Consider the following 25571-nt stretch of genomic DNA (forward strand, 5'->3'; position numbering starts at 1 on the left):
GCCATCTGAAACCTCTCATTCCAGCCAGCTAATTTGAGAGCACCACTTTACAGCCCTTGAAGAGGGACAGAAAAGAGCTGAGCAGTAGTATGTTACAGGGGACCTTATGCGGTAACGTTGATTATTTTTTAACTCTGCTGACTGTAACACCGCAAAGCAATTTCTGAAAGATAGCTCACAGCACATTGTGATTACTAAGACAAAAAAAAAAAAAAAAAAGGCAAATGGGTATGTTCTCATATAGTGACTGTTACTGGGCAGACAGTAGCTAGTAATTGTGGGATTAAGGCTCACCTTTATTTCTGTAGTGCGGGTAGCAAAATGCCTCTGAAATGCTATACTTACAAATCTTAGCACTGCCTTCAAATCCCTGAAGCATATGACTGCTGATAGAACTCTATGGTTTTGCATATGTGGCTACAATAACCCTACACATAGATGCATGAAACTGGTAGTATGACCACTGACCCCGTTCTAATAGTAACTGTCAGCTCCTTCTAAAAGTTTCAACAGGAGAACACATGGGAATTTCTTTGGGATCTCCAACTGAAACTTCAAAAAAGTGAGTGCAGGTCAGCTGGAGTCCCTGGTCTCCCTGGGAAATCTGGGGGATAATTATAATAGTAACTACTAGCTCAGACGGTTACCATATGTAAATTGTTTCCATATTCAGGGTTTATTTCCATAATTAAAGGGAAAATAGCGTATGTTAAATTAATTAATAGATTATTATCAGTACTAATGCGTTTTACTCTGTTTCAATCAGTAACAGCCAAAGATACCAAAGACTAGGACTAGTTAGATTAAACCTGAATAACAGTCAACATGTTGCTGCTTTTAAGCAGCTGCGCAGAAAAGCTGCATGCATTTTTGAGGGGGAGATATTTGCCAAGGACAGAAACCACAGGGGGAGTGGAAATTTAACCTCAGCTGTACTCCCAGGAATATCTGTCCTACTCAGAGCCATCAGTTTGTGAAGAATCAAGAAAGAGCAAAACTCGGTTCAAGGGAAAAGTTTCTGGACTTTTCTCACATGAAACATTTCCATTCCTCTTGAAAATTCCATGACCTATTTTACCTTTCTTACCTGTACAAAGACTTTCTGTAGTAGTGCTCGGCGCTCTGCGAGAGGTAGTTCATTCTGTGCTCCTCCAACTACCTCAGGCACATGTGGAAGGTCAAAAAACAGATATAGACATTTAACAAGCGTGGAAGGCACTGACATTGTAGTCATGCAGTCCACAGTTTTCTGGGGAAAAAGAAAACAGAGCAAAAAAACAGTTCAGCATAATACTATATTCAAAAAGTCACGTTACTATAACGCAGTTGACTCAAATGCTGGTTTTTCTTTCTTTCTCACACCTTTGGTGAGGGGTCCACATAGCAGTACAAATTCACCATCTATTCTTGAATGCCTACCTAAACAGTAACCTTAAAAATAGAATCATAATTTATTTACATGACAACAGCATCTAACAGCCACAGTTCAGAGCTGCACAGGACAGAAACAAAAACTGACAGTCTCTGACAACGGAAGCTTACAAGTTCATTACAAGACCTTTAGCCAAGCCCTCATTAGCTATCTATTCTTTGTAGCAGTCGAAATGGGAGTGGGAGGAGGACTATTTAATTTATGCTCTCACCTGGCAAGAAGGTATAAGCAGGCATAAGGAGCAAGGTAGTAGAAAACATGAAAGCATCAGTGGAAAGAAAAAACTGGTGTAGAGGCTAGCGACATACTAAACACAGATAAGATGATGTGCTGAATTATAAAGGCAGGATAGAGCAGAAAGAACAAGCCACACAGCTGTCCAGAGCTCGGCTGCCAGAGATCAGCTTTCTGATAGAGAGCAGCACCAAAAGCAGAGGCAGTAAAGATTCACGATACCACCCACTCATCACTGCCGCTGGCTTCGCTTTTCGCAACTGCTGTTGCCCTCCTTGAATGGAGAGCCCAAGTTCAAAGTCCGAGTGATTTAGGTGCTGTAAGTGACATGCATCTCATGGTGCACTAAGCAGCAGCATGCAAGAGAAGCCTTTGGGGAACAATAAAAGTGGTGTGCATAATTAAAAAGAACGTTATAAATTCAAGTTCCAAAATGATGATTTTTTTAGGCAACTGAAACCACAAGGAGCTAAAGCAGAAGTTCTGTGGCAGTATAACAGAAAAAGGATCTTAACATCGAAAGCAGAATATAGTTACAACATCTTTTAGCACGTGTTCATGCAGTTCATTATTTTATTGCTTTTGTCTCTCCCACCCCACAATTTATTTTTAGCCTTGCTGTTTGAGACTAACCTGTCCTGATGAAGCTAGTAAGTTGATTGTGGTGAGCAGCATCCAACCTCTACTTGCTTCTTCACTTTGATTGACCTCCAGAAACTGGACTATGGCACGACTTGCAGCCTCTGTTGGGGCAGAGGGAGGAACACAGTTAAAAAGATGCAATAAGAATTCAGTCTGATAGTCTGCAGAAGGGAACACGTCCTCTCAGCAGTTCCGTGCACTGAGCATGAATTCACCTCTGCAGTACTGCTTGAAAAAAGGGCTAGGCTTAGGCCTACACTCTCCAGACACACATTCCAGTCTTCCACACGCACTTGGCTTTGACACTAGCAAGGCTGCAAAAAGTACGTTTTTAGGTCATGCATCATCCTTTAAACCAGCAGACAGATTTCAGTAACATGCAGCAACTTTTGTTTGAGTATTTTGGCTTTATCAAATACAACACACTCTTCCAGAGACATGAAGTCACCATCGCTTAGTGGTCTCAGTGGGAAAAGCTGATATTCAATTTCTGAAAAAAAGCACTGCACTGAAACAACAGTACAGAGGATAATGGGAAAGACTGGAGGGAAGGAGAGGTACAGAAAGAAATAAAAAACAGGACCAAAAATTAAAATCAAGACTAAGATCAGCAATTACCGCATGCTCATCCTACATTTTTTGGAAAATGAAAACCTTAACAACTTATAGCTAATTCTTATGATCTGGGGACCACTTCTGGAATCAGATGCTATTCCCTATCAGGCAGAGCCAAAGATAAATATTCAGCCTGGTAAACAAGTTATCAGGCTTAATAAATAAATCAACAGAAACTGCAATCCTATTCACTGCTGTCTGAATACACACTTACGTTAAGAAATCTATGATGCCAGTCATGATGACTGTCCATTACCCTTAAGGGAAATCTAAACCCATTTTTCATTAATAACTGCATATCAATCATCTTCAGTGCTTTTACTGTCAACTAGGACAGAAAAGAAAGGTGCATAATATTGCTTAAAAAAGGAATTACAAAGGAATTACTAATGGACCAATAAATCAGCAACTGAAGAAAAATTCAATTTTAATCTTGGTTTGTTTGCTTCATCTTCTGTCAAGATTTCCCAGCACATACCTGTGAAGGAGTTTGTTCTAAAGTAAACACATTTTATACGGCAAAGTACTTATCAGACTTCTAGCACTGACTACACTGAAAAGATAATTTTCTGGAGCACCAGACTGTAAGCTGAGCTGGACTAGTTAACCTATGAAGCAGCTGATCCTAGAAGATGTCTACAGTTGTTCACTACGTTCCCAACAATAACTTTTCCCAGGAGAGACTACCACCATAGAGAGTCAAAGCCATCAGCCACACCAGTGAATCGACATAACAAAAAGCAAGGTGTAAAGAATCACTTTTATCAATAGGAGGACAGCTGGTAGATGAAGCAAAGTGATTGCCCCACTCCGCACAACACTTGTTAGATCATGAGTGGAATGCTGCATCCAGTTTTGGTTCCAATGCAATACAGGGAAGACAATGATCCAACAGGAGTTCAAGCTGAGGGCCACTGAGATGTTTGGGAGCTGGAGCACCAGCCCTGTGAGCGGTGGCTGAGGAACCAGGGCTTGCTCAGCCAGAAGCAGGGACAGCCTCAGGGGCACCAAACAGCAGCCTCAGTGCCCACAGCGGGGGGAGCTAGCTAGAAGTCAGAGCCAGGCTCTTCACAGCACTGCAAGGCTGCAGAGTGAGAGACAGCACACTTAAATCAAGAGAGGTTCAGACTGCATATAAGGAGAAATTTCCTCCCACCCTGAGGACAGAGATGCAGTGAAAGGGGGCCCAGAGAGGCTGTGCTGTCTCCAGCCCTGGAGGTTTTCAAGACACAACAGGATCAAGCCGCCTGCGCAACCTGGTCCCAATCTCACAGTTGGTTTGGCTGTGAGCAGGAGGTTTGACAAGAGGCCTCTCTTATTCTGTGATTTTGTCTCACAGGGAAAAAGGTCTATCTGATGTCTCACTCAGGGGGATTTCACATCACCCATGCTGGTGTCAGTTTCATTTCCTTCCAGTACAAAGAGGATGTATTTTTCCCTAAAGCCCAGAAACCCTTTTATAGTCATAATTCTAGAAAAACAGATACAGAAAGAGAGACAGATTTAAGGTAAAAATCCAGATTTGGTTCATTTGTGCAATGGCTATTTTCCCATGTTTTTGTTTTGCAGCCTTATTCCCATAACAGGTTTTTGTACAAACTGCTGGCTTTTCCAATGGTGGTGCTGAAGCAAGGAGAGGCACCTACCAAATCCCTGCACGAGACAGATAAAACAAAGCTTGGAATACCAAGATGAAAGGTAACACAATTTTTAAAACTCGCACAAATGCAGACATGCAGCAACTTACCAGCATGCTGACCTGACGTACCTGGTGGGCACTTCGTTTTCCAAAAACCATCAGTGCAAAAAATTGGCCGGATGGTTGGGTGTATAAGCAGACCAACTTACAAAGCACAACAGCCATGCCACAGCCACAGGTCCTGCACTAGAGGCATACACAAAATGCCAGAATTCCTGGCAAAAGCCACTTTCCTAAATTCTAAGTGTCAAGCATGTCTGAAGCATGTGCTGCTTCTACAATGACAGTGCCCCACCAGCCCAGCATTAGGTGATATTTAGTAGGCCCGTTCTCTTTCCATCTGACCACAGACAGAGCTAGGCAATCAGTCTGACTGTAAGGAGGTACAACTGGTACCAAACAGGGTGTGCACAGCCCCCTTTGGGCATAGTCTTCAAAAGCCATCTGTGCAACAGGGGCTCTTTTAATAATTTTTGAGAGTGAGACTCAGGGGTTAAGTATATACTTCTGAAAAAGTTGTCATGCTGCTGGCAACCTAAATGGCATAGCAGTTCAACACTATAAATAGTTTCAAAACTGTCAGTCTTAATTAAGCACTACCTAAAACACAGACAGCATTTTAAGTGCAGGAAGTTCTCTTGTCATCTGCTCTGAGTAAATTTGATAGCACTATCATTTAAGATTAATTTCTATCATCAGCACTAGTCTTAATTTATTTCTTGTACCTTTTCCCTGGTTTTAAAGTGCTCAAGTAATCTTTTCAATATAACATCCTCTCTATGTTCCACCCAGATGTCCTCAGCCCTTCAACTTCTGCAGAACAAACCACTAAATCTAGGATGGGGATATGCTAGCTAGTAAAAACAGCAAAAGAGCAAAGAGGAAAAACCTATAAAATATGTAAGCATACATATTCTGACAGCTGTACAAGCACATATGCCTAAGTTATGACCACGATTATGTGGTTACATGGTTAATACACAGTAGTCAGATTTTTCAGCATGGATTCAGTATATATGGGATAGAGGCTTGGTAGAATAAAACACCAGAATTTGTTTCATACGTAAGAGGTGACATGGGTGCTTTGCATCCTCGACTTCAGAAAAGGAGCAGATGGAAAGCAATGGGATTAGACCCATTCAGATTGCTAGCAAAAAGCAGCATTGCATTACAAGCAACGTTATTGCCTATAGCAATAGAACTAAAGGACAAATTCAGCACATGAAGCTTTTTGTTAGATGTTCTAGTACCATAAACAGCATATAATAACGTCATCAGACTTTTATATAGCTTATTCTTATCCTAGAAGGGAATATTAGTGAAACAATAACTGCATATGCCAAAGGGAGTGTGGGGGGGGAGTAGGAGGTATGGGTGGGTGTGTCGGGGGTGATAGGGAACAAGCTGAAGTCAGGGACCCCTTCTCTAATCAACCGTTCAAGAAGTCTCTACTACTTCTCATGGGAATGCCTGGAAACACAGTCAGATACCTAAAGTTAAAGAATACAAGTTGTTCCAAATGCCTAGATAGTAAGAGAGAAGTATCAACCCAAACAAAAATGGGATGGCAAACAGTCTTCCTTCAATCATCAGGAACAGTGCAGTGCTGTTGTCACAAGCCACAGATATAAAGTGGATGACGCCTCTGCAGTATGCAGAAACTGAGAGCTGCTCATCCAAAGATAAACAACTCAACTATGCCAGCATTTAGCATCACTAACCCAGCTGACAGAAGATCAGACTTTCTAGGATCTCCTGGAAAGGCAGTATATTGCACTACACTTGCCTTGCATAAGATCTAGTAAAAAGCATCAAAAATAAATTGAAGGTTAACCAAAAGTAACAAAATATGGCAGTCATTCATCAGAACTCACTCCTGATGAGTAGCTGATCGGACACTGCTTCCCTTTCAGAGCAATTTCAATAAATTCAAAACAGAATCGCCTTGTAAAGCAGAGTCACCCACAGGACAGGAAAAACATATATACATATATAAAATGGAAAAAACCCAAGACGTAGTCACAGCATATGAGACCATTTCCAAGATACTCTCTTCTCAACAGAAAAGTTAACTAACATCTGAAAGCAGCCCCTAAGTCCACTTATTTTAGCAAGAAAGATCCTCAACTCTTCAAAGAGAAGCACACGCTACAAGTAACACTATCAGGAAAACTTCAGACTTCATTATGGGAGGAGCCCCAAAGGCTACTTATCAGTAGAAGATAAGAAGCTTCCTTTAACTACCATCAGTAACTTACCCCAAATGCGAGATGCAATTGAACAAATAACACTAACTCTTGTGTATTTAAGACAAACATAAAATTAGTTCTGCTGATGTGACAGAGGTAAACTGCAATAAAAATGAACAATAAAAGCATAGTTTGCAGATCAATGCATTTTTAAAAAAGAATAAAGGTAGGCATAGTCAGAGGCAAAATAAAAACTACTGATGTAGTTTTCTGCAATGGTTAAACATTATGATGATGAATGTTTATCAATTTGGTCTCCAAAACTGATTTGAATATGAGATAATGATAGTCTTTTGGCAGATCTGTTAAAGAAATGCCTAAAGAGGTTAAAAGCATTTTCACTGGTGAAACAGTTTGAGTAAATCAGTGAAACTGAGAGGAAGAGAAAGAAGGGAGGGGAAAGACATGACAAAAAACCAACCAACTGGGGGAAAAAAAACCCCACAACAACAACAACAAAAAAACCAAAAAAAAACCCAAAAAACCAAACAAACAACCCCAAAACAAAACCAAACCCAAAAAACCAAACCACCACAACATTCAGACCATATAAACAGTAACGGAAAATGTTGTTTGTGGAGGTAGGCGGGATTAGCTGAACAGCCTAGAGGTATGGTAAAAATAAATTTAGCATTAAATAGTAAATACTGAGAGACAAATACATACAGCGAATGCTGCAAATATGGAATGAAACATTGACTGAAATCAACGAAGACGCATCTAAATTGAATTTAAAAGGTGCATAAAACAGTGATGTACACAGACTAGCACACATGAAATCATAAAAAAACCCCAAAACAAACAAACCCCAAACACAACAAACTTTTGAAATTGATCTTCAAAGGAGGTTAAAATGTTCCAGTCCTGTGGAACTGTTTTGCTTTCTCATTCTTCAATTTTCTACCCTTCTGCAGAGGTTTCATGGATTGTCCCCACACCTGACTGGGGAAGGACCATCCAGGTTGCAGAATTGCTCATCGCTAAGGGAATCATTCTGAACCTCCCTGTGTATCAAGTGTTCATATATCCTAATGCATTAAATAACGGAAGCTGTCAGTATGTCATTTGGTGTGCTTGAGATGCAGACAACATAGGACTAAGAAACCTATTTTAGTAAATGGAATAACCACTACAAGATACCAGATCACACTCAACTGCTGAAACGCTGTTAAGAGTGAAAGAAAAAGGTGTACTCTCTACTTCCTCTGTTTCTTGCTTTCTGTTTGTTGGTGACCACAGCTGGGAACCCACTGCTCGGATACCTAGGTTCACAGTTTGTACCAGGGAGGACAACTTTATGCACTTACCTTTAAGTCTGCAATGTGAAACTATTCAGTAGTTGGGATTTCTCGTGTACAAGGTACAGGTACTCACTGAAATGACAAACCAAAAGGTCCCAGGCTATTCAGCTCACATCACCTGTGGCATGCAGACAGCAGCTCTCCTGCCTACCTGCACACAAGCCACCTCCACATAGAGGACTTTGGGGAGTACACTCCACTGTGCATCAGCCTGGCCTGAAACAGCACACAAGTCCCACTGTCTGTACCAGAGGGATCACCTGAACCAACCTTCCCTGTCGCACGCTTATCTTTGCATTGGGGTCTGTGCCAAACACTCTAGGACATGCTATTGAAATATTCGCAAAATCACAGAGGAACCAGGGTATGTCTTTTGAAAAATACATGAAATAGAAGTGTTGCTTTCTCTCCAGCATCAGTAGCCAAAGTAGGCATTAGTAGCCACATTTATTCTACCAAGATTCCAGCTGTCCCTGTCCCTTTTTTAAGAAATCTTTTTCAACCGTGAGCCAGATGCACTTGCTCCCAAAAGAAAGGTTCATTTCAGAACTGAGGCTAAACTAAAAATAGATGTTTGAATGTATATTTTAGCATAGTGCTACCACAACTTTTTGATCAATTCAGACACAAAATTGGATTTATTTGTGGAAAATTTGGCAGCTAAAAATCTCAAGTATATAAAGCTATCTCAGCCATGACCCCACCATCTTCTAAAACAGACTAGATACCCCAGGGCAAGGGAAACCATGCACTAATGCTCATAGTTATGGTTATTACTGTCACCTGCAAATTATCACTGTTGTACAGCAAAGACTTAAATGTACAAGATAATTTAACTCAATTTTAACTACTTTGTTTTTCTTACTCTAAGGTTACATCCATATTACAGAAATAAGACGTGTTCAACTACAGTTTCAACTACCTACAATAGCAACATTCAGAGACTACTTCAGATAGGGTGCTGGAACAGTTACTACTGAATCATGAAATGCTGTTCTGAGAAAACTACTACAGTCTGCCAAGAATAACTGAGATATGCCTCCACGATGGCACGCATTACTCACATAGCTATTAGCATAAATATTCAAAGGCCTGATGAAAAAAAAATTGCCCTGTGCTCCATTATAAGATGGATTTAAAAAAAAAACAAACAGAAAACCCAACAACACACCAAGAGGTAAGATTTAATCATACCACATTCCCAACTGTAAAATACTGCCAACACATTTATCTTTTTATAGATAGAAAGCAAGTTCTTGTGAAATTTCTTCCCTTTCATTAACTATGTAAAGTTGACTTTTGATAATGTTTGTACGGAAAACTTGTCTCTAAAACAAGCTCCGCAATTTTGTTGACTTAAACAGAGCACTCCACACCATCAGGAATTTGCACTTGGATATTACCAGAGACATTTCCTGCATATAGTTGTTACTGAAGTTTTCCACTTTTAAAACATGCTAGAAGATATAATTACCTGTTAATAGCTATGAAGATATGCTGTATCTTTTTATTTGGTACACAAAAAGAATGGAAGTTTAAAAAAAAAAAACAAAAAAAACCAATGCAAGAGCCTTCATAATCCATAGACACAATATTATGTCTTTAACATAAAACATATTCTAAAAAGCCAAGAATTTTTTTTTTTTCCTACTATCACACAAAATGCATATCTAGCTCTAAACAACTGTTCTGGGTTTGCGTGGCAGGGTTTTTGGTAGCGGGGCAGGCGCTGTAGGGTTGGCTCCTATGAGAAGCTGCTAGAAGCTTCCCGGGCTACATGTCCTGGATGGACAAGCCCAAAGGGTTGTGGCGACTGGAGCTGTAGTCACATTGTAGCCAAATCCAGTTGTCCGCCGGTCACAAGTGGTGTTCCTCAGGGCTCAGTGTTGGGCCCTGTTCTGTTTAATACCTTTATCAATGATCTGGATGAGAGGATTGAGTGCACCCTCAGCAAGTTTGCAGATGACACCAAGCTGGGCAGGAGTGTTGGTCTGCTCGAGGGTAGGAAGGCTCTACAGAGAGATCTGGACAGGCTGGATCAATGGGCCGAGGCCAATTGTATGAGGTTCAATAAGACCAAGTGCTGGGTCCTGCACTTGGGTCACAGCAACCCCATGCAGCGCTACAGGCTTGGGGAAGAGTGGCTGGAAAGCTGCCTGGCAGAGAAAGACCTGGGGGTGCTGGTTGACAGCCAGCTGAATATGAGCCAGCAGTGTGCCCAGGTGGCCAAGAAGGCCAACAGCATCCTGGCCTGTATCAGAAATAGTGTGGCCAGCAGGAGCAGGGAGGTGGTTGTTCCCCTGTACTCATCACTGGTGAGGCCGCACCTCGAGTCCTGTGTTCAGTTTTGGGCCCCTCACTACAGGAAAGACATTGAGGTGCTGGAGCGTGTCCAGAGAAGGGCAACCAAGCTGGTGAGAGGCCTGGAGCACAAGTCTTGTGAGGAGCAGCTGAGGGAACTGGGGCTGTTTAGCCTGGAGAAGAGGAGGCTGAGGGGAGACCTTATCACTCTCTACAACTACCTGAAGGGGGGTTTTAGCGAGGTGGGTGCTGGTCTCCTCTGTCAGGTGGCTGGAGATAGGACAAGAAGAAATGGCCTCAAGTTGTGGCAAGGGAGACTTAGGTTGGATATTAGGAACAATTTTTTTACTGAAATGGTTGTCAGGTATTGGAACAGGCTGCCCAGGGAAGTGGTTGGGTCACCATCCCTGGAGGTATTAAAAAAGCACATACACAAGGCACTTCAGAACATGGTTTAGGGGGCATGGTTGATGGTTAGACTCGATGATCTTGAAGGTCTTTTCCAACAGAAATGATTCTATGATTCTAAGTCAGACTCGCCTCTGGCCCAGGCCGACCCCATCAGTGACAGTGGTAGCACCTCTGGGAGAATGGATTTTAGAAGGGAAACCTGCAGTGGGGGAGGAGATTGGAATGTGAGAGGAACACCTCTGCAGATACCAAGGTCAGTGAAGAAGGAGGGGGAGGAGGTGCACTGGAGGAGGTATAGCCCCTGGAGACATGGCAGGCTGTCCCCCTGCAGCCCACGGAGGTAAGGGGGCAAGCAGATGCCCACCTGCAGCCCATGGAGGACCCCATGCCAGAGCACATGGATGCCCCCGAAGATGGCCGTGACTCCATGGGAAAGCCCACACTGGAGCAGTTTGTGACTGAAGATCGGCCCGTGGAAAGGACCCGTGCCGGAAAACTTCATGGAGGACTGCATCCCCTGGGAAGTACTCACGTTGGAGAAGTTCGTGAAGGACTGCAGCCCGTGGGAGGGACCCCACGGTAGAGCAGGGGAAGGGTGAGGAGTTGTCCTCCCTCTGAGGAGGAAGGAGCAGCAGAGACAAGGTGTGATGAACTGACCCCAAACCTCCATTCCCTGGAGGTAGAGAAAAGCAGGAGTGGAATTGAGCCAGGAAGGAGAGGGGATGTGGGGAGAAGGTGTTTCTAAGGTTTGGTTTTACTTCTCAGTATCCTTGTTTGGATTTGATTTGTAATAAACTAAATTGGTTTTGGTTTTTTCCAAGTTGAGTCTGGTTTTTGCCCATGACCATAAGTGGGGAGTGATCCCTCCCCGTCCTTGTCTCAACCCACGAGCTTTTCTTTGTATTTTCTCCTCATCCTACCGGGGCTCCATAGTGCTTTATTGCTGGCTGGCCTTAAAGCACAACAACAATTTACCACGGAAGTCTGCAAACTATGAGTTTTAACAGCTTGTTAGTTATCATTTCTGGAGAGCAAACTGCAACTCCCTGGTCCTACCAAGAGTCACAATGCAACTGCAGAACACAGACCTATCGGGCTTTCTTATGTGAGGTCTGAGAAGGGTTTACTGACCGAAGTAATAGCCATCTTGATAGCAGAAAAAAAATGACTGCTTTCCATTTTAATAAAAACATTGGTACTCATTACATTAAAGCTTAGAAGAGTACGAAACTGTCTTCTAAGTCATTGTGGTTAAGTTTCCAAGTGGGTTAGAGAACAAGAAAAAACCCCCAAACCAACAACAAAATCTACCTCTGACTTGTGAGGTTTCAAGGATGACAACTGGATTATCTTGGAGCAACAAGGAGAGGTATGCCTTAAGTAATAAACACACAAAAATGGCCATTCTTAACAGAGTCCAACTGACTAGCAGGCATAACAGATGTTCCCCAGAAAAAAAGGTCAAATGAACACCACCATTCTGCCAGCACAGCTGTTGGACATTCACTTTCCCTAAATACCCAAAGAAAAGGCATTTTTGCGCCTGTTTACCCATAGAGAACTGGTTTTGTCTACGATATCTGTTTAGCCATCTGGAATGTTTCACTGTTAGTCACTCTACTTAAAATGGAAAGAAATTGTAATTGGCACAGTTTGTGACTCCTGACTTCAAGCATAATAATTTGCACAGTCTTTTCCAGCCCTCTATTTCCTTATTTACCACCAAATCCAAACTGAGAAGCCAGCACAGATCTTAAAATTTATCTAGTAGACAAAAACTTGATACTTCTTGGAAGCGCTCACGTTCAGAAGAGGAAATCAGGACAGCTAATGAAACATGCCTTCTTCGCACATTGTCCTCAGTTATGCAACTCCCAATACACGGTCAGGTTCTGACACGTCCAGGGTTCAACAGAACCAAATCTCACCCTGACGTTTAATAAACAGAGCAAAAGAGGAATCCACTAACATTTTTCTAGGGCTGGCTGTATTGGTCCTAACATGGGACTTGCTGTACTTTCCCATCTTATTAGCTTCCAGGCCAACAGCTAATTTAAAATGCATGTTTTTGGAATGTTAACATATCCAAGGGACAAAACACAGCACCAACAGGCACCTCAGGCAAGATACAGCAGCTGTCCACATGCATGTTCTTGGTCTCCTTCTATTAGTAAGTGACACAACTTAGCTCACTCCTCTGTCTTTGATGTGTTGTCAAGTTTGTGGAACTCTACCTTCACCATAACCCAGGGAAGAAATCTCTAGCCTCCTCCTCCTCTCTCTCTCAGCCCAAAGAAACAGAAGACAATGCATTTTCACTGCAAAGACTTCAATTTTTGAGCCTGCACAGTTGCTGTGGATGGCAGCTCATAGTATTCTGACTCATCTGAAATTCATGATGCACATCTCAAAGCCCAAACTTGTGCCCCATGCAATACCTGTGGACTTATTCGATGCTCTCCGTCGAATTTCAGTCACCATCAATCGTGAAACTTGAGTAGTAAACTGCAGGAGGTCTGAAAATTTTTCTGTCATTGTACTTGGAGGAGCATTTCCAAACACCTAAAACAATGAAAAATAGATGCATCAAAAAGTTATTCAGTTTACAAGGATCACTATGGACTACCTTCCTTTGCAAAGAAGTATTACTATGGAGATTACAAGTTTTTTGTTTTCCTGCTGCAGTATTCATCACTGTATTGGTTTTCACAGTGCGTGCTCTACGATACATTCATAGTTGAAATTAAGTCATCATTCAGGGAGGTAAGATCTGATAAATGAAGGGGAAAAAGGGAATCACAAGTTTTCTTGCAACATGAAAACCCCAGAGCCCCAAAAAACTGAGATTGCACATAATGGGATAAAGATTAGATACCAGAGTAAATTCTCCAACAGGAGTTCCGTTTTTAAGAGCAACTCTTTTACTATCTGCTGCACTTAAACATCCCACAGGGGTGAAATGCATGTACAGAACAATGCATGTAAAATCTAGAAGAGACTAGGAAGTAGAACTGCCCTGTTAAGTCTTCCCTCGCTAAACTGACGACACCAGGAAGCCTCCCACGTTGCTGGCATCCCAAGGCCTCTCTTGAGATCCTCCTGAACATAACAGCAGTAGTTACCAGGGAATATTTGGGGGTTTTGTAAATTTTCACTTAATTCTCATAAGTTATTCTTCATTATTAAACATTAATTTGGTTATTAAATTATTGAATCACATTTAACAGGGAGAAATGCGTTAACTCTGTGGTACTGCAATAAGCTACAGAACACAACATTATCTCAAAATGGATTAACTAGTTGTTGAGTTAATTTACTTTTCATTTAAGATTGCACGCAAAAAGCAGTCTCCATCCACATTTCTGATGTAAACCTTGTGTTAAAACTGTCACAGTAAAACCATGATATTGATTATCAAACAAAGCATCCAATCCAAATTCTGGTATCATTACTTGTGTCAGTGCTGAAAAAACAGAAGAGCCTGCTAAACACCTGAATGGTCTCAATACTTCTCTGCTCATTTACATCTGCAGGAGTGTCACCGATGAGCCAGGAAGCATAAAAGATTACAGCATTTTTCTAATAAAACTTTAGTTCAACATGTTATATTTGCGTATCAGAGGATGTGATCTACAGCAATACAATTGATTTGGACTCAACAGCTGCTTCACACTCAACTGGGTGACCCAGTTATACTATTACAGCTGAGCTGCTGACATACTTGACTGAGGTCACTCTTAAGTCTAGGGACAAGCAGTGAAATCTGCAATATTACAGCCAACAGGGATGCAAGATAACTGCTGTACCAGCTTACCTTGGAACCCCAAAGTTACTGAAGAAAAGTTAAAAGGCAGAAGACAGAATAACCTTTGTCCAAGTTTGACTTCTTACTCCTTTTAGTATCAGTTGCGCTGGCACATTACCGAACAGCCAAAAATATTTTTCCTGCCTACTCACGTTGCAAAGTCATGATGAAGCAGAGCCAGAAATACAACATACAAATTGAACACTCAGTCTCCTCTCAATAAAAATATTTTTCACTAAAAACGTAAGTATTTCTCATACAGGAAATTTCAACCACCATTATCAATAAAGCAAGCAAACAGGGGCCCAGACATTCCAAGCAGACGACTGTTTTTGGCAGACCAAGAAAAACACCCTTTATTTGGATTAGAGACTACACAACATTCCCAGTACAGACAATCCAAATTTCCCTAAACTTTTCACAAGACCTCCTTTTACAGTTGTATGCGTCAGCTCCCAGTTCATCCAAGAGCCTCTAGCTTCCACAACACTATAAGAAGGGAAGAGGGCCTCTCAAGTGTTCACTGGTATAACCTACGCAAGATTATCTAGACTGGAACGCACATTGGCAGAGCATCTTGTCATCATTAACTGTTTAAAGCTCTTTCACTCAGAGCAAGGAAAGACGAAAAACTAAGAGCCCTGTTACCCATCCTGAGCTTGCCTAGAGTTGTCAGCAGATTCCAGGAAATGCAGAGAGCTCAAAGTTACAGTAAAAGGTTGACTGAGCTAAACTGTTTTTTAATTAGCTGTCCCATAACCAAGTTTGCACTATTAGAACAAGCATCTGCACTGGATATTGATATACTCTTTGACTAAAGGTGGTAGTAAAAACCAAGAATAGGACATGAAACATTTTACCAGTAAACTGTCTTTTTAATAAGGAAAACCAAAGCTCTTCCAAGAAAATGTAAACAGTGTACTACTCATTCAAAACCAGCCTCTTCATCATTCCATCCACTTTTTTTCATACACTGCAAAAGCATTACTACCATGCCGGTAGAGCAATGCTTCTGCAAACACATTGAACTCTGAAAGGAGCCTTTTGAGTACTCTACCAGAAGGCCAATCTTTTGTTAATTATGCACTGATTTAGCTTTTCATTACTACGTGATTCATCATTTCATAAGCCTCCCTGAACAATGAGGAAGCAGAAATGGTCTGTAAACCCATTCATTACCAGAACTAGCAAGATGGTTTAAACTACAGAATGTTTGAGACATGCTGTATCTATAAACCAAAGTTAAGAATGCTTTAGCTCCTCTAGATTTACTGATTAATAATCCTCAAAATATCAAGAAGAAAATGGAACTGCATTTCATGCAAAACTTCTGATACCTCTGAAGACATTAAAAATAAAATAAAATAAACAAACAACACAGAAACCCCAAAACTCATACATGGTTAAGCAAGAAAGCCTCGAAATTGCTCCTGGATACACTGGTTATTTAACTGGCTGCCTGTTGCTGGCCACTTGAATGCCCATGGGAAACAGATTTACCTTCCTCCCTCTAGATCTCTGCATTTAGTAAAAATCACGCTTCTTCCAGAACTATTTCCTGGATCTCAGACTCAGACACAGACACACACTCTCTCTCTCCCCTCCCCCTCTCATCAGCCACCTGTGACCACCAAAGGGAGATTTCTAAACGTAACTACATCAAAATCACCTTCACAGGCTCAAACCAAGATAAAGATTCCATTGTGCTAATTTACAAAAACAAATTAAGAAAGTCCATAACTAAAGGGCACACAATCCAAGCAGATAAATTCAAGAGGAAGCAGATGAACCGAGATTACTTCTCCCAAACTCACACAACAGGTTACCAGTAGAACTAGGAGTAAGACCTAAGGCAACAGAATGACATTTAGGGGATATATCCACTAAAGCATGCTACCTAGTAGACTGAAAATCCTATTAATACTATAACTTGACTAGGATTAATTTGTCTACACAGCATGTAAGCAGTTCAATGTTCAACACCATCATAAGCCATACTTTCAACAAAACATCAATCTAAAAAAGAGAAAGCCAAGTTGATTTTCCTATCAAGATTTTGCATTTGAGTTTTTGGATTATTCCAGTTCTCCACAGTAGTGTATACAAGCACAAATCCATCACCCAAGAAAAGCTTCAGGAACAGTGGTGCAGGTCACAGCAGGAAAAAAAAGGAAAGCTAGATCTATACCTACTACTCTTTCAAGACCTTAACACTACCATCAAAGTTACTATTCACAATGAAGTGGCAGAGTAGCTGAGTGACATAAGACATTAGGAGAATTTAGCTCCTACTAATTCCAGTGACAAATCGTCACAGTCCTGTCTTCAAATAAAATCTCAATGCCTGAGCACAAGGGAGTAGTGAAATATGAATGGCACTGTACAAGTGGCTATTACATCTTCCTTACAGATTGCTTGTTCAAAATCCCCCTTGTCCAAGAAGAGGGATTCAGACTCAATACATAGGAAAAGGGCTAGAAGGCGATGAGAATATAGAGAATTTATCACAAGAGGAGATTAAAATTGTTCAGCTCATGTAGCCTAGAAAAAACAAGTCTGAACAGGAGATATTACGATTGTTATCACTAAATACGCATCAGTACAATAAACGCAAAGATGGGAGAAGAGTTAGACTCAAGAACAGTGCTGTCACACAAACAAGTGGGTATAAACTTGCTACAAGTAAGTTTAGTTTGGAAGTCAGATGACTCTAATAACAGCAAGCTCTGCAGAAAAGCTCTGTGACAGTCTACATGCAACTGTGGATTGTACTTCAGAAAAAGCAATAATAGAAGGAAATCTCCAACGGCAGGGGAAAATTGGAAGGATGCCAATGGAAGAAAATCTTCTGTTGTGCTAGATCCAAAGGTCTTGGGAATACAAAATAGGAGCATTCAATTCAAATAAAGAAAAGCCCTCTTGCAGATTCTCTGGCTTACCCTGTTAAACACCGGCAACATCATGTAAAGTTTTTCTTCTTGTTCTTTCTGGGTCATGTGCCGTGGAGGATGACAGAGCTCTGTGAAGAGGCGACGCAGATGCATCAAGCCCAGCGCGTTATCCTGGGGGCTACACTCCTCCTGCCGTGGCCGGCCCATGATCCTCTTCACCATATTCATCTTGACTGACTTCTGGAAGCTCCCTTGTATCCTGTTCAGAAAGGAAAATGAACTTACTGAGTACAACAGATTTAGGCATTATTCCATCAAAGCCTTTAAATATATAGCACCCTCTCTCACAGTAAGTACCACAGTGCAGTGAAGAGCATTAGCTAATTTTATATGCCAGGCATTGATTTGTACGTGCCTAGAGGATTTAAAGCCAACAACTTGAAACAGGAAAACATCCAATACTCTTCAGCACAAAGCATGACTGACCAGGCTTCGAACACCGCAAAACGCTTTGATACTTTTTATTAGATGATTTATATGATTTTTGGTGCACATTACACAGCATTTACAGCAGTGTTATCTACATATTGCTGAGTATTCTCAAAATAATTCTAGAATAAAATCAGTACCAGTTATATACTTTAAAATTTAATCAAACAAGACCTTCAAACTCTCTCAGACATTGGCTTTATCATACAGAGGCATGCTTAAATTTCCTCCTGACTTTCCTATGGCAAGTACACAAGGCTATGCAATGGAGCTATCGTTCATCTTGCACCTCAGCTGTTGGGTCTGCAGAACAACTTGGTCTTCTCCATCCTGCAGCATAAGAAACTTGTTTTAGAATCTTAGAATGGTTTGGGTTGGAAGGGACCTTTAAAGATCATATTTTCCAGCAGATGTCAGGGTGGCTGAAGTCTCCTAGCAGAATCAGGGTCTACAAGTGTGATGCTTCCTGTAGTTGAAGTAAGAACACTTCATCAATGTCCTCCTCTGGATATGCGGTCTTAGTAAAAAACAGCCATGAGGCTTCCTTTGTTGGCTTGGTCTCTAATTTTCATGCATAAGCTCTCCACTTGTGCATTGCTGCTTCAATAAAAAAGCACTGTGCAATCAATCCATTTTTTAACATAGAGGGCAACACCCGCCCCTTTCCTGCCTGGCCTCTGCCTCCTGAACAGTTTCTAGCCATCAATTGCAGTGCTCCAGTCATGATTCATCCCACCAAGTTTCAGTGATAGTGGTCAGATAACAGCTTTCCGGCTCCTCCTGGCTGTTACCCATGCTGCGTGCATTGGTACAGAAGCGTTTCAGTTTGACTGTCAACTCTCTCACCTTTTTGGCGGAACCTTTTTGGAGGGTTGGAGCACATTCGTCACTGCTCTGGTAGGTACACTCATCCACCCTGCTGCTTGTGAGTACACAAGTGTCTCAGCTGTGGACCCCATCTCCCAAGCTTATTAGTTTAAAGCATGATTCACTGAATCAGCCAATCTGCCAGCAAAGATTCTCTTCCCTCTCCTAGGTATGTGGATCCCACCTCTCCCCAGTAATCTGTATTTGCCAAAGAACCTTCTGCGATCACAGAAGCTAAAGCCCTGGTGATGACACTAGCCACAAAGCCAGGTGTTGATCTGCATGATGTGTCAACCTCTGCCTGCACCCCTATTTCCAATTGGCAAGATAAAGTAGAAGATCAGTTGGGCTTCTGTCCCCTTCACTCATGCCCCCCAGGGCTCTCAAGTCCTGCTTGATCTTGCCCAGGTTCTGCTTTACCATGTAATTGGTGCACACGTTTTAAAACATTTCACAGATATGACACAGCATCTGTATTTAGCCCTGTATTAGTCTTCAAAACAACATGGACCAAATCTTCTGAACCTGAGACTGAAGTCTATCAAGCAGGGCCTTGCACAAGAGTTGAGAGGGTCAGAGCAGATAAATCCCTCAACAGACATTGCCAATTGGACACTGTGGCAAAAAGGACTATTCTCACAACTACGTTCAAGTAAGGAAAGGAGGAAGGGGGAAACAGGGAAACAGTTTCAGCTCCATACACGAACTTAAGGAGTCCAGAAACTAAATACTCCACAGAATTGTAATGTCTACCTCTCATCACTTCAAGGCGGTTGGAAAAAAGGTCAGTAACAGCTATAAAAATTATTCAAGAGTAGAAAATGCCTTGCAGCAAGAAACTTAAAGAACTTAATTATTTAAATTATCATAGAGGTTGCCATGAAGGGTCAATTATTAAAAGGAGAAGTGATGATTCCAAAGGTGCTGTGATTAAGAGTAATGGAGGAAAAATACCCATTTCTGAAGAACTCAAACCCAGAGATTAAGTTGCGAGGAAAGACAGTATTTTGGTGCTAAAGCCAGGAAAATAACACCAGCTACAGACAAGACTACACTTTTAAAACTGAAGATAATTAACCACTAGTAAGAAACATTAACAAAAGAAAAATATTCTCTGTCTAACCCAAGAACGAAATACCTTTCTGGCACGTGTTCATAAAACAGAATTTTACTAACATGCAAGAAAAATTAGGAACCGGTGCGAATGAACCTTTTGGTATAATGCAAAAAATCAATTTATGAAACGAGAAGTCATCAAAAAAGTTAAGCTAATGTACAAGTCAGCAATTATCAGCCCATGCTGGAAATTTGCACTGGCTTTTCACATTTGAAGAAAAATGAGTACTAAATGTTGCTTTTTAGCCTAAGAAATAACACAGGTTACAGACTTCAAATCAGCATTATTCACACAGTTAAAAAAGAAATAGCACAGTTTCTGGAAGTGTTTCCTCCAGAAACCCACACCTTTTCTCAAACTCAGTTTGGGAACTCTTCTCTCACTGTAGTAACATGTAAACTAACAGAATACCGCACCTGAGCTCAAAGAGCCAAAACTTCCCTGCCTAAGCAGCAGGAAATATTTTCTTTTTCATAAAATCTTTTAAAGATAGTATTTTAAATTTCTTTTTATGATTCATCGAATGCTGAGAACTCTAAATCCAACACCCAAAACATGTCATTGAATCCACCACTGCTGTAGACTTTTGCTAGCGCAGCCAATTTTTCTTTTAAATCTTACTGCTTTATTCAGCCTAAGTGCACACCTAGAACAGGAATTTGCACTGGTTCAGCCACACAGTTGTAGTTCCAGATCTAACAATTTTCTTATAGTCAGAGAAGTCTAAATAAATGTTAAGTACTATTTTCCCAGTGTAACAGGAGCCTACTGGGACAGCTTCTCCAAGATGTAATCTGTTTATCTCCACTGGGGCAGATGACAAAAGCAGAGAACAATTAAAGTAGTCCTCACTTTCTCAACACATTCATGGCCCCTCCTGCCTATTCAGCACTACAATCATGTATTCAACCTCAAAGTAAGAGATAGGGCAGAGAGGAGGGGAAAATAGATGTAACATAGTGTAAATAACATCCAAATTAATTTCATTTTGTTGTTTTAGGGTTTTTTTTCCAGAAGTAACCAAAAGACACTACAAAATTGATATATTCCACGTGTGTACTCAGTTCAGCTGGAACTCCACCCCACCCCCCCCCAAAAACCCAAAAACCAATCACCACACCAAAACACCACAATGCCATGGAATTTCAGGTTTCTGGCCCAAGGAAGCCCCTGCGACGCTCAAGAAAATCTTCCTAGAAGACACTGCTTTGAGAGTATTCATTACCTTGATGTTTTTCACAGATACAGAGTCCATGTTGCACTGTACAAAGTGAAGATAGGGGTAATTACACTGACATTTACACATGGAGATTTTTCCCACATGCTGCTTTTCTTTGACAATGTTATCAGCCCTCTGGATCAGCTCTTCTGACAGTATTTTCCACTCATTCTCAGTCTTCAGAATGATGTAAAGCCCACCCTCAATTCCACTGCAGATCAACTTGAATATACGCAATATATTAATTTCAAGCAGAGTGGATACTACTTGTAGAATTATTCCATAGCTGAGTCCTACTGTGTTTCTGTCCTGCTAGAAAAAAGACTAGCATGGGCTTCATGCAACGTCATCCAAAATACATCGTACCTGAAATCTGAAAGAATTTCTGCAATTTATTTTTGCCAGTCCAAATACAGTGATATTTTTTTCTGATTACCATAGCGTAGATTATCTATGGAAATACAATGAAGATAGCTGTGGACTCTGGGAGCTCCAGCATTAGGCCCAAATCTTAGACATGTGAAAAGGATTATTCATGGTTTACAGCAGGCAAAAGTTTCCTCATTGTAAATATTCAGTACTAGAACTTACTTATCCTAAGAAAATATTGAGATGTTTAAACTCATCTAAAATAAATAAAAAGACCTCAGCAAACCAAACAACTGAAATCTTCAGAGGAACGATACCTTAGAAATACTACGCCAGAACACTACACATGTTTGCTGAGTCAAAGAACAGTGGTATGTTGCTACTATGTCCTGTGTAAATATTTTGACTGAGGTTTTCTTTGTTTAAGCTTAGGCCTGCAAAAGAGAAAGCAGTACACATTTTACTACAAATGAAAAATACCTAGAAGAAAGGACCTTCCTATTCTACTAAGCGAAAGCACCTGCACAGTCTTCACAGTCAGCTGTAACCACCACATGACCTGAATTAAGCATTAAAGGCTGGCAGTCTCCTTAATGCCAAAAATGAAAGTATTCCAGTATTTTCAGTAACAGTCAAGTCACCTGTTCACAACTACTTGCTAATAGCACCTGACAATCAAGTGTCCTGCACAGCAAAAGCGTACAGGAAAAGAACCTTAAGAGAAGCAGCTCACAAGTTAGGGAACAGTTGTCTTGTAATTGCTTGTAGAACTTGAATTTGGCCTGCCTCTGCACATGCATTACAGTACAGTGTTAAATTGCACGCTCACTTCCTATCGTCCCCCAAAGGACCTCCTGCCTCTCTCAGCATACAAGCTGGACACAGCCCTCGCTTCACAAACAGCTGCTCAGTATTTTGTTACTTCACCCCTCTGACCGTGATGCTACACCTTGGTTACTGCAGCCCAGACTGAAAGCCTGCTGTGCACACACAGTGATGCATTTCCTCATGGGTTCTTCTGTCCCACTCATCACTGCCAGATCAGAATGCCTCACAGCTATTAAATCAACTTATTTTCATAGATCTGCCCCACAGTACAGGCATGTTAACAGCCTTAATATACACAAAATAAACAGACACACACACTAAAATCGGTCATGTCTAGTAATCTGGATATCTAGTTTAAGAAACTTTGGAGAGTAGCTAATCCTATGTGGCATCTTGTAATGGTTGACTCTTTCTGCTTGCTTGCACTGTATCCCTTAGAGACCAGCTGATGTCCTTCTCCCTGTCAACTTGTGATCTCAAAGCTAGATGCCCAGTACACAGAAGATACAATTAGAGAGCAACTCCAAAAGCCTCATGAGGAGTTTTGTGGAACAGGCAAGGACAGAAGCCGGTTCTCAGGAGAGGAGGCTCTTTCCTGCTTCACATTCCCTCTTCCAGCACTTATAGCCTGGTGCAGCCACATGTTCTTTACTGCATGGCCCTAATGAGTTACCTTCCCCAACAGGTCCAAACAGGCACACTCCTCATAGGGAACCTTTGAGTTGGATGGTCCAACTGTTGAGTCTTTGGCTTTTTTAAGCTGAGGAAGAAGTTAGAAGTTATTTTAAAGAGCAAACTAAGCAAGCGGAAGCTCTATAACGCAGCCTCACAGTGACAGGCACATGGTTTATCAGGAGGGTTGAAGCAGTTCAACCCACTGCATCCATCTTCTAGTACTTGAGATAAAAAGGTGAATTAATGGCAGCTGCATATCATCACGCTCTGTATGGACCAAAACTAAAGACACTTGACGAGTACATTTCAAACATGCACAAAGACAGCAACAATAAAAACACTGCTCTTGTAAAACACATTACTGTTTTCTCTTAGTGGTAGAAGTAGAAAAGTCTCCCTGTGAAGAGAAATGAAGGAAGCAGTAAAGGCACACCATGAGCATCCTTACTTAAACAATCCCTTTGTTTTCTTTCACTGGCTGTCAGATGGCTGCATATTTTCCCATGACCATAAGCAAGGCTGACCCAGTTGATCATCTCTGATATAAACCCATTCTTCAAGTTCTTAACTTTTCTGTTAAATGTACATAGGAATCCTACAAGATGAACCCATGAGATTCTCAATTAGTTTCACTGGAGTTAGTTCAAGAGTTAAGTTCTACCCTTTAAAATAATATTTTAAAGTGTTTCCTACTGTCAGTGGAAGCTGTTGGACAAACAATCAGAAATTACATTACATAAAACACCACCAACTTACAGAGCTCAAAACCAGACACCATGAGAAAAACATAACACGTACACAAACTCATTAAAACAAGTTAGGGTATGGCAATGTATGGGAAATAGTACTAGAGCTATCAAAACATTAGTGGAGAAAAAAAAAGTAGACAGAAGCTGCATGAGACACACTTATTTTCACAATAGCTATTATAGGTCCAAGCTGTGCATCTAGTTCCAAAAGGGTGTTAGTTTAAAAAGCAGCTAGGTAATTATCTGCTTTGTAATTACAGTCAAGTGTTTCTCCAGGCACTATATTGGTACTACATCAGTAGCTTAGCAGTGAAACAGGAATCAATTTCTCTCTTTGCAAATTATAATGGAACACCAGCTCACCACCCCAACTATCTCAGGTGCTACAATGAATCACAGAAGTCCCTTAGGATCAGCAAATTCCACCTGTTACTTCCCTCCACACTATGTCTGTTATTTCTGTCCTGATTTTAAGATTCCCTACCCATGTTGTTAATACTAACATTCCGAAGATGATCATCAATATGCACTATTAAAAAGGATATTTTCTGGCCTTCAAAAGAAATAATACAGAGCTGTTACAGACCTAGATACACATCCATTTGTCCTTAGAACTGAACAGGAATAATAAATTCTCTTTGTAGGCAAAAACATCAGCAGGAGAAGAAGCAAGGAACATAACTACTTCCTCCCGTTCCCCCACCACCAAACAAAACCCGGCTACTTACACATAAAGAAAATAATGCACAAGGAAGCTGTGTTGCTGAAAAGGAAGCCATCAGCTCTCCCTGATGGACTGAACTAGCACACGCTCATTTGGGGAGTATCACCCCGTCCCTGTAAGACAGAGCCTGGAGGAAAACCAGAGTGCCAACTCAGTAATAAAAGTGCCTACTCCTACACTAAGTTTTCCTCTTGTTAAACAGCTAGTCATCTGGTTAAAACAGGAACTATTTCATTGAGAAATCCTCCCAACAGGAAAACACCATCAACACCCACTCCAATACTTTGTATTTCAAAGTATTATTTATTAAGGAAGGTGTGCAGGCAGGGATTTGCAAGGTCACACTATTATTTCAGGGTTGTGGCTTTTGTGGGTTTATTTTCCTTTCCACTGAAATATTTTAAAACTTATCTCAAGGAACATTATATTATCACCTGAAAGCTTAACCTTCTGGTTTTTAGATGAATGTAAGCGCAGAGGCTAACCAAATGAAATATGTTTTGTTTCTACAGGTTGAAGAGATACTTAGAGGTGTCTCTTTCAGCTCACAGGTAGTGTCCAAACTGGAGAATTCAATGCAGTTATTTTTCACTTTAACATCTCCAAAGAAAGCGGGGTGGGGGAGTGGAGGAAGAAAAGAAAAAGGCTTGCTATCCTAATTCAGGACATTATTTCCTGTTCTCTGAACTCAAATCAGTTGAGTATTTAAAGATACAATTCCTTTGTTACTTGCAACATTAGAAATGCTATTCTTATGCTCAGTCTGACCTTAATGCCTTGACATCGCTGCAAACAAAAATTCTTAATGCTTTAACAAATATGAAGAACTTAAGTAACTGGTTAGTGAGAAAAACACAGATATAAAATACGGACTATCAGTCTTCTTTCTAGGTCCATTTCCCACAAATTATTCATGATAATGACACATAATAGCAAGTGCTGATAAGAGTAGTT

General features: G+C 41.0%; 1 protein-coding gene across 6 annotated transcripts in view; it reads right to left on the reverse strand.

The window, feature by feature from the left end:
* WDFY3 (WD repeat and FYVE domain containing 3) overlaps positions 1–25571 on the reverse strand; it is a 186763-nt gene that overhangs the window by 110306 nt on the left and 50886 nt on the right. For all 6 annotated transcript variants that reach the window (XM_049815170.1, XM_049815166.1, XM_049815168.1 and 3 more), the window contains 4 exons: positions 17629–17839; positions 13323–13446; positions 2300–2409; positions 1088–1249 (listed from right to left, as the gene is read on the reverse strand). In XM_049815170.1, the coding sequence (XP_049671127.1) occupies positions 1088–1249; positions 2300–2409; positions 13323–13446; positions 17629–17808 (576 nt within the window). In that variant the 5' untranslated portion in view covers positions 17809–17839. The remainder of the gene's footprint in view (positions 1–1087; positions 1250–2299; positions 2410–13322; positions 13447–17628; positions 17840–25571) is intronic.

This window comes from Accipiter gentilis, chromosome 12, assembly GCF_929443795.1.
Source record: "Accipiter gentilis chromosome 12, bAccGen1.1, whole genome shotgun sequence".
In the NCBI taxonomy this organism is placed as follows: Eukaryota; Metazoa; Chordata; class Aves; order Accipitriformes; family Accipitridae; genus Astur; species Astur gentilis.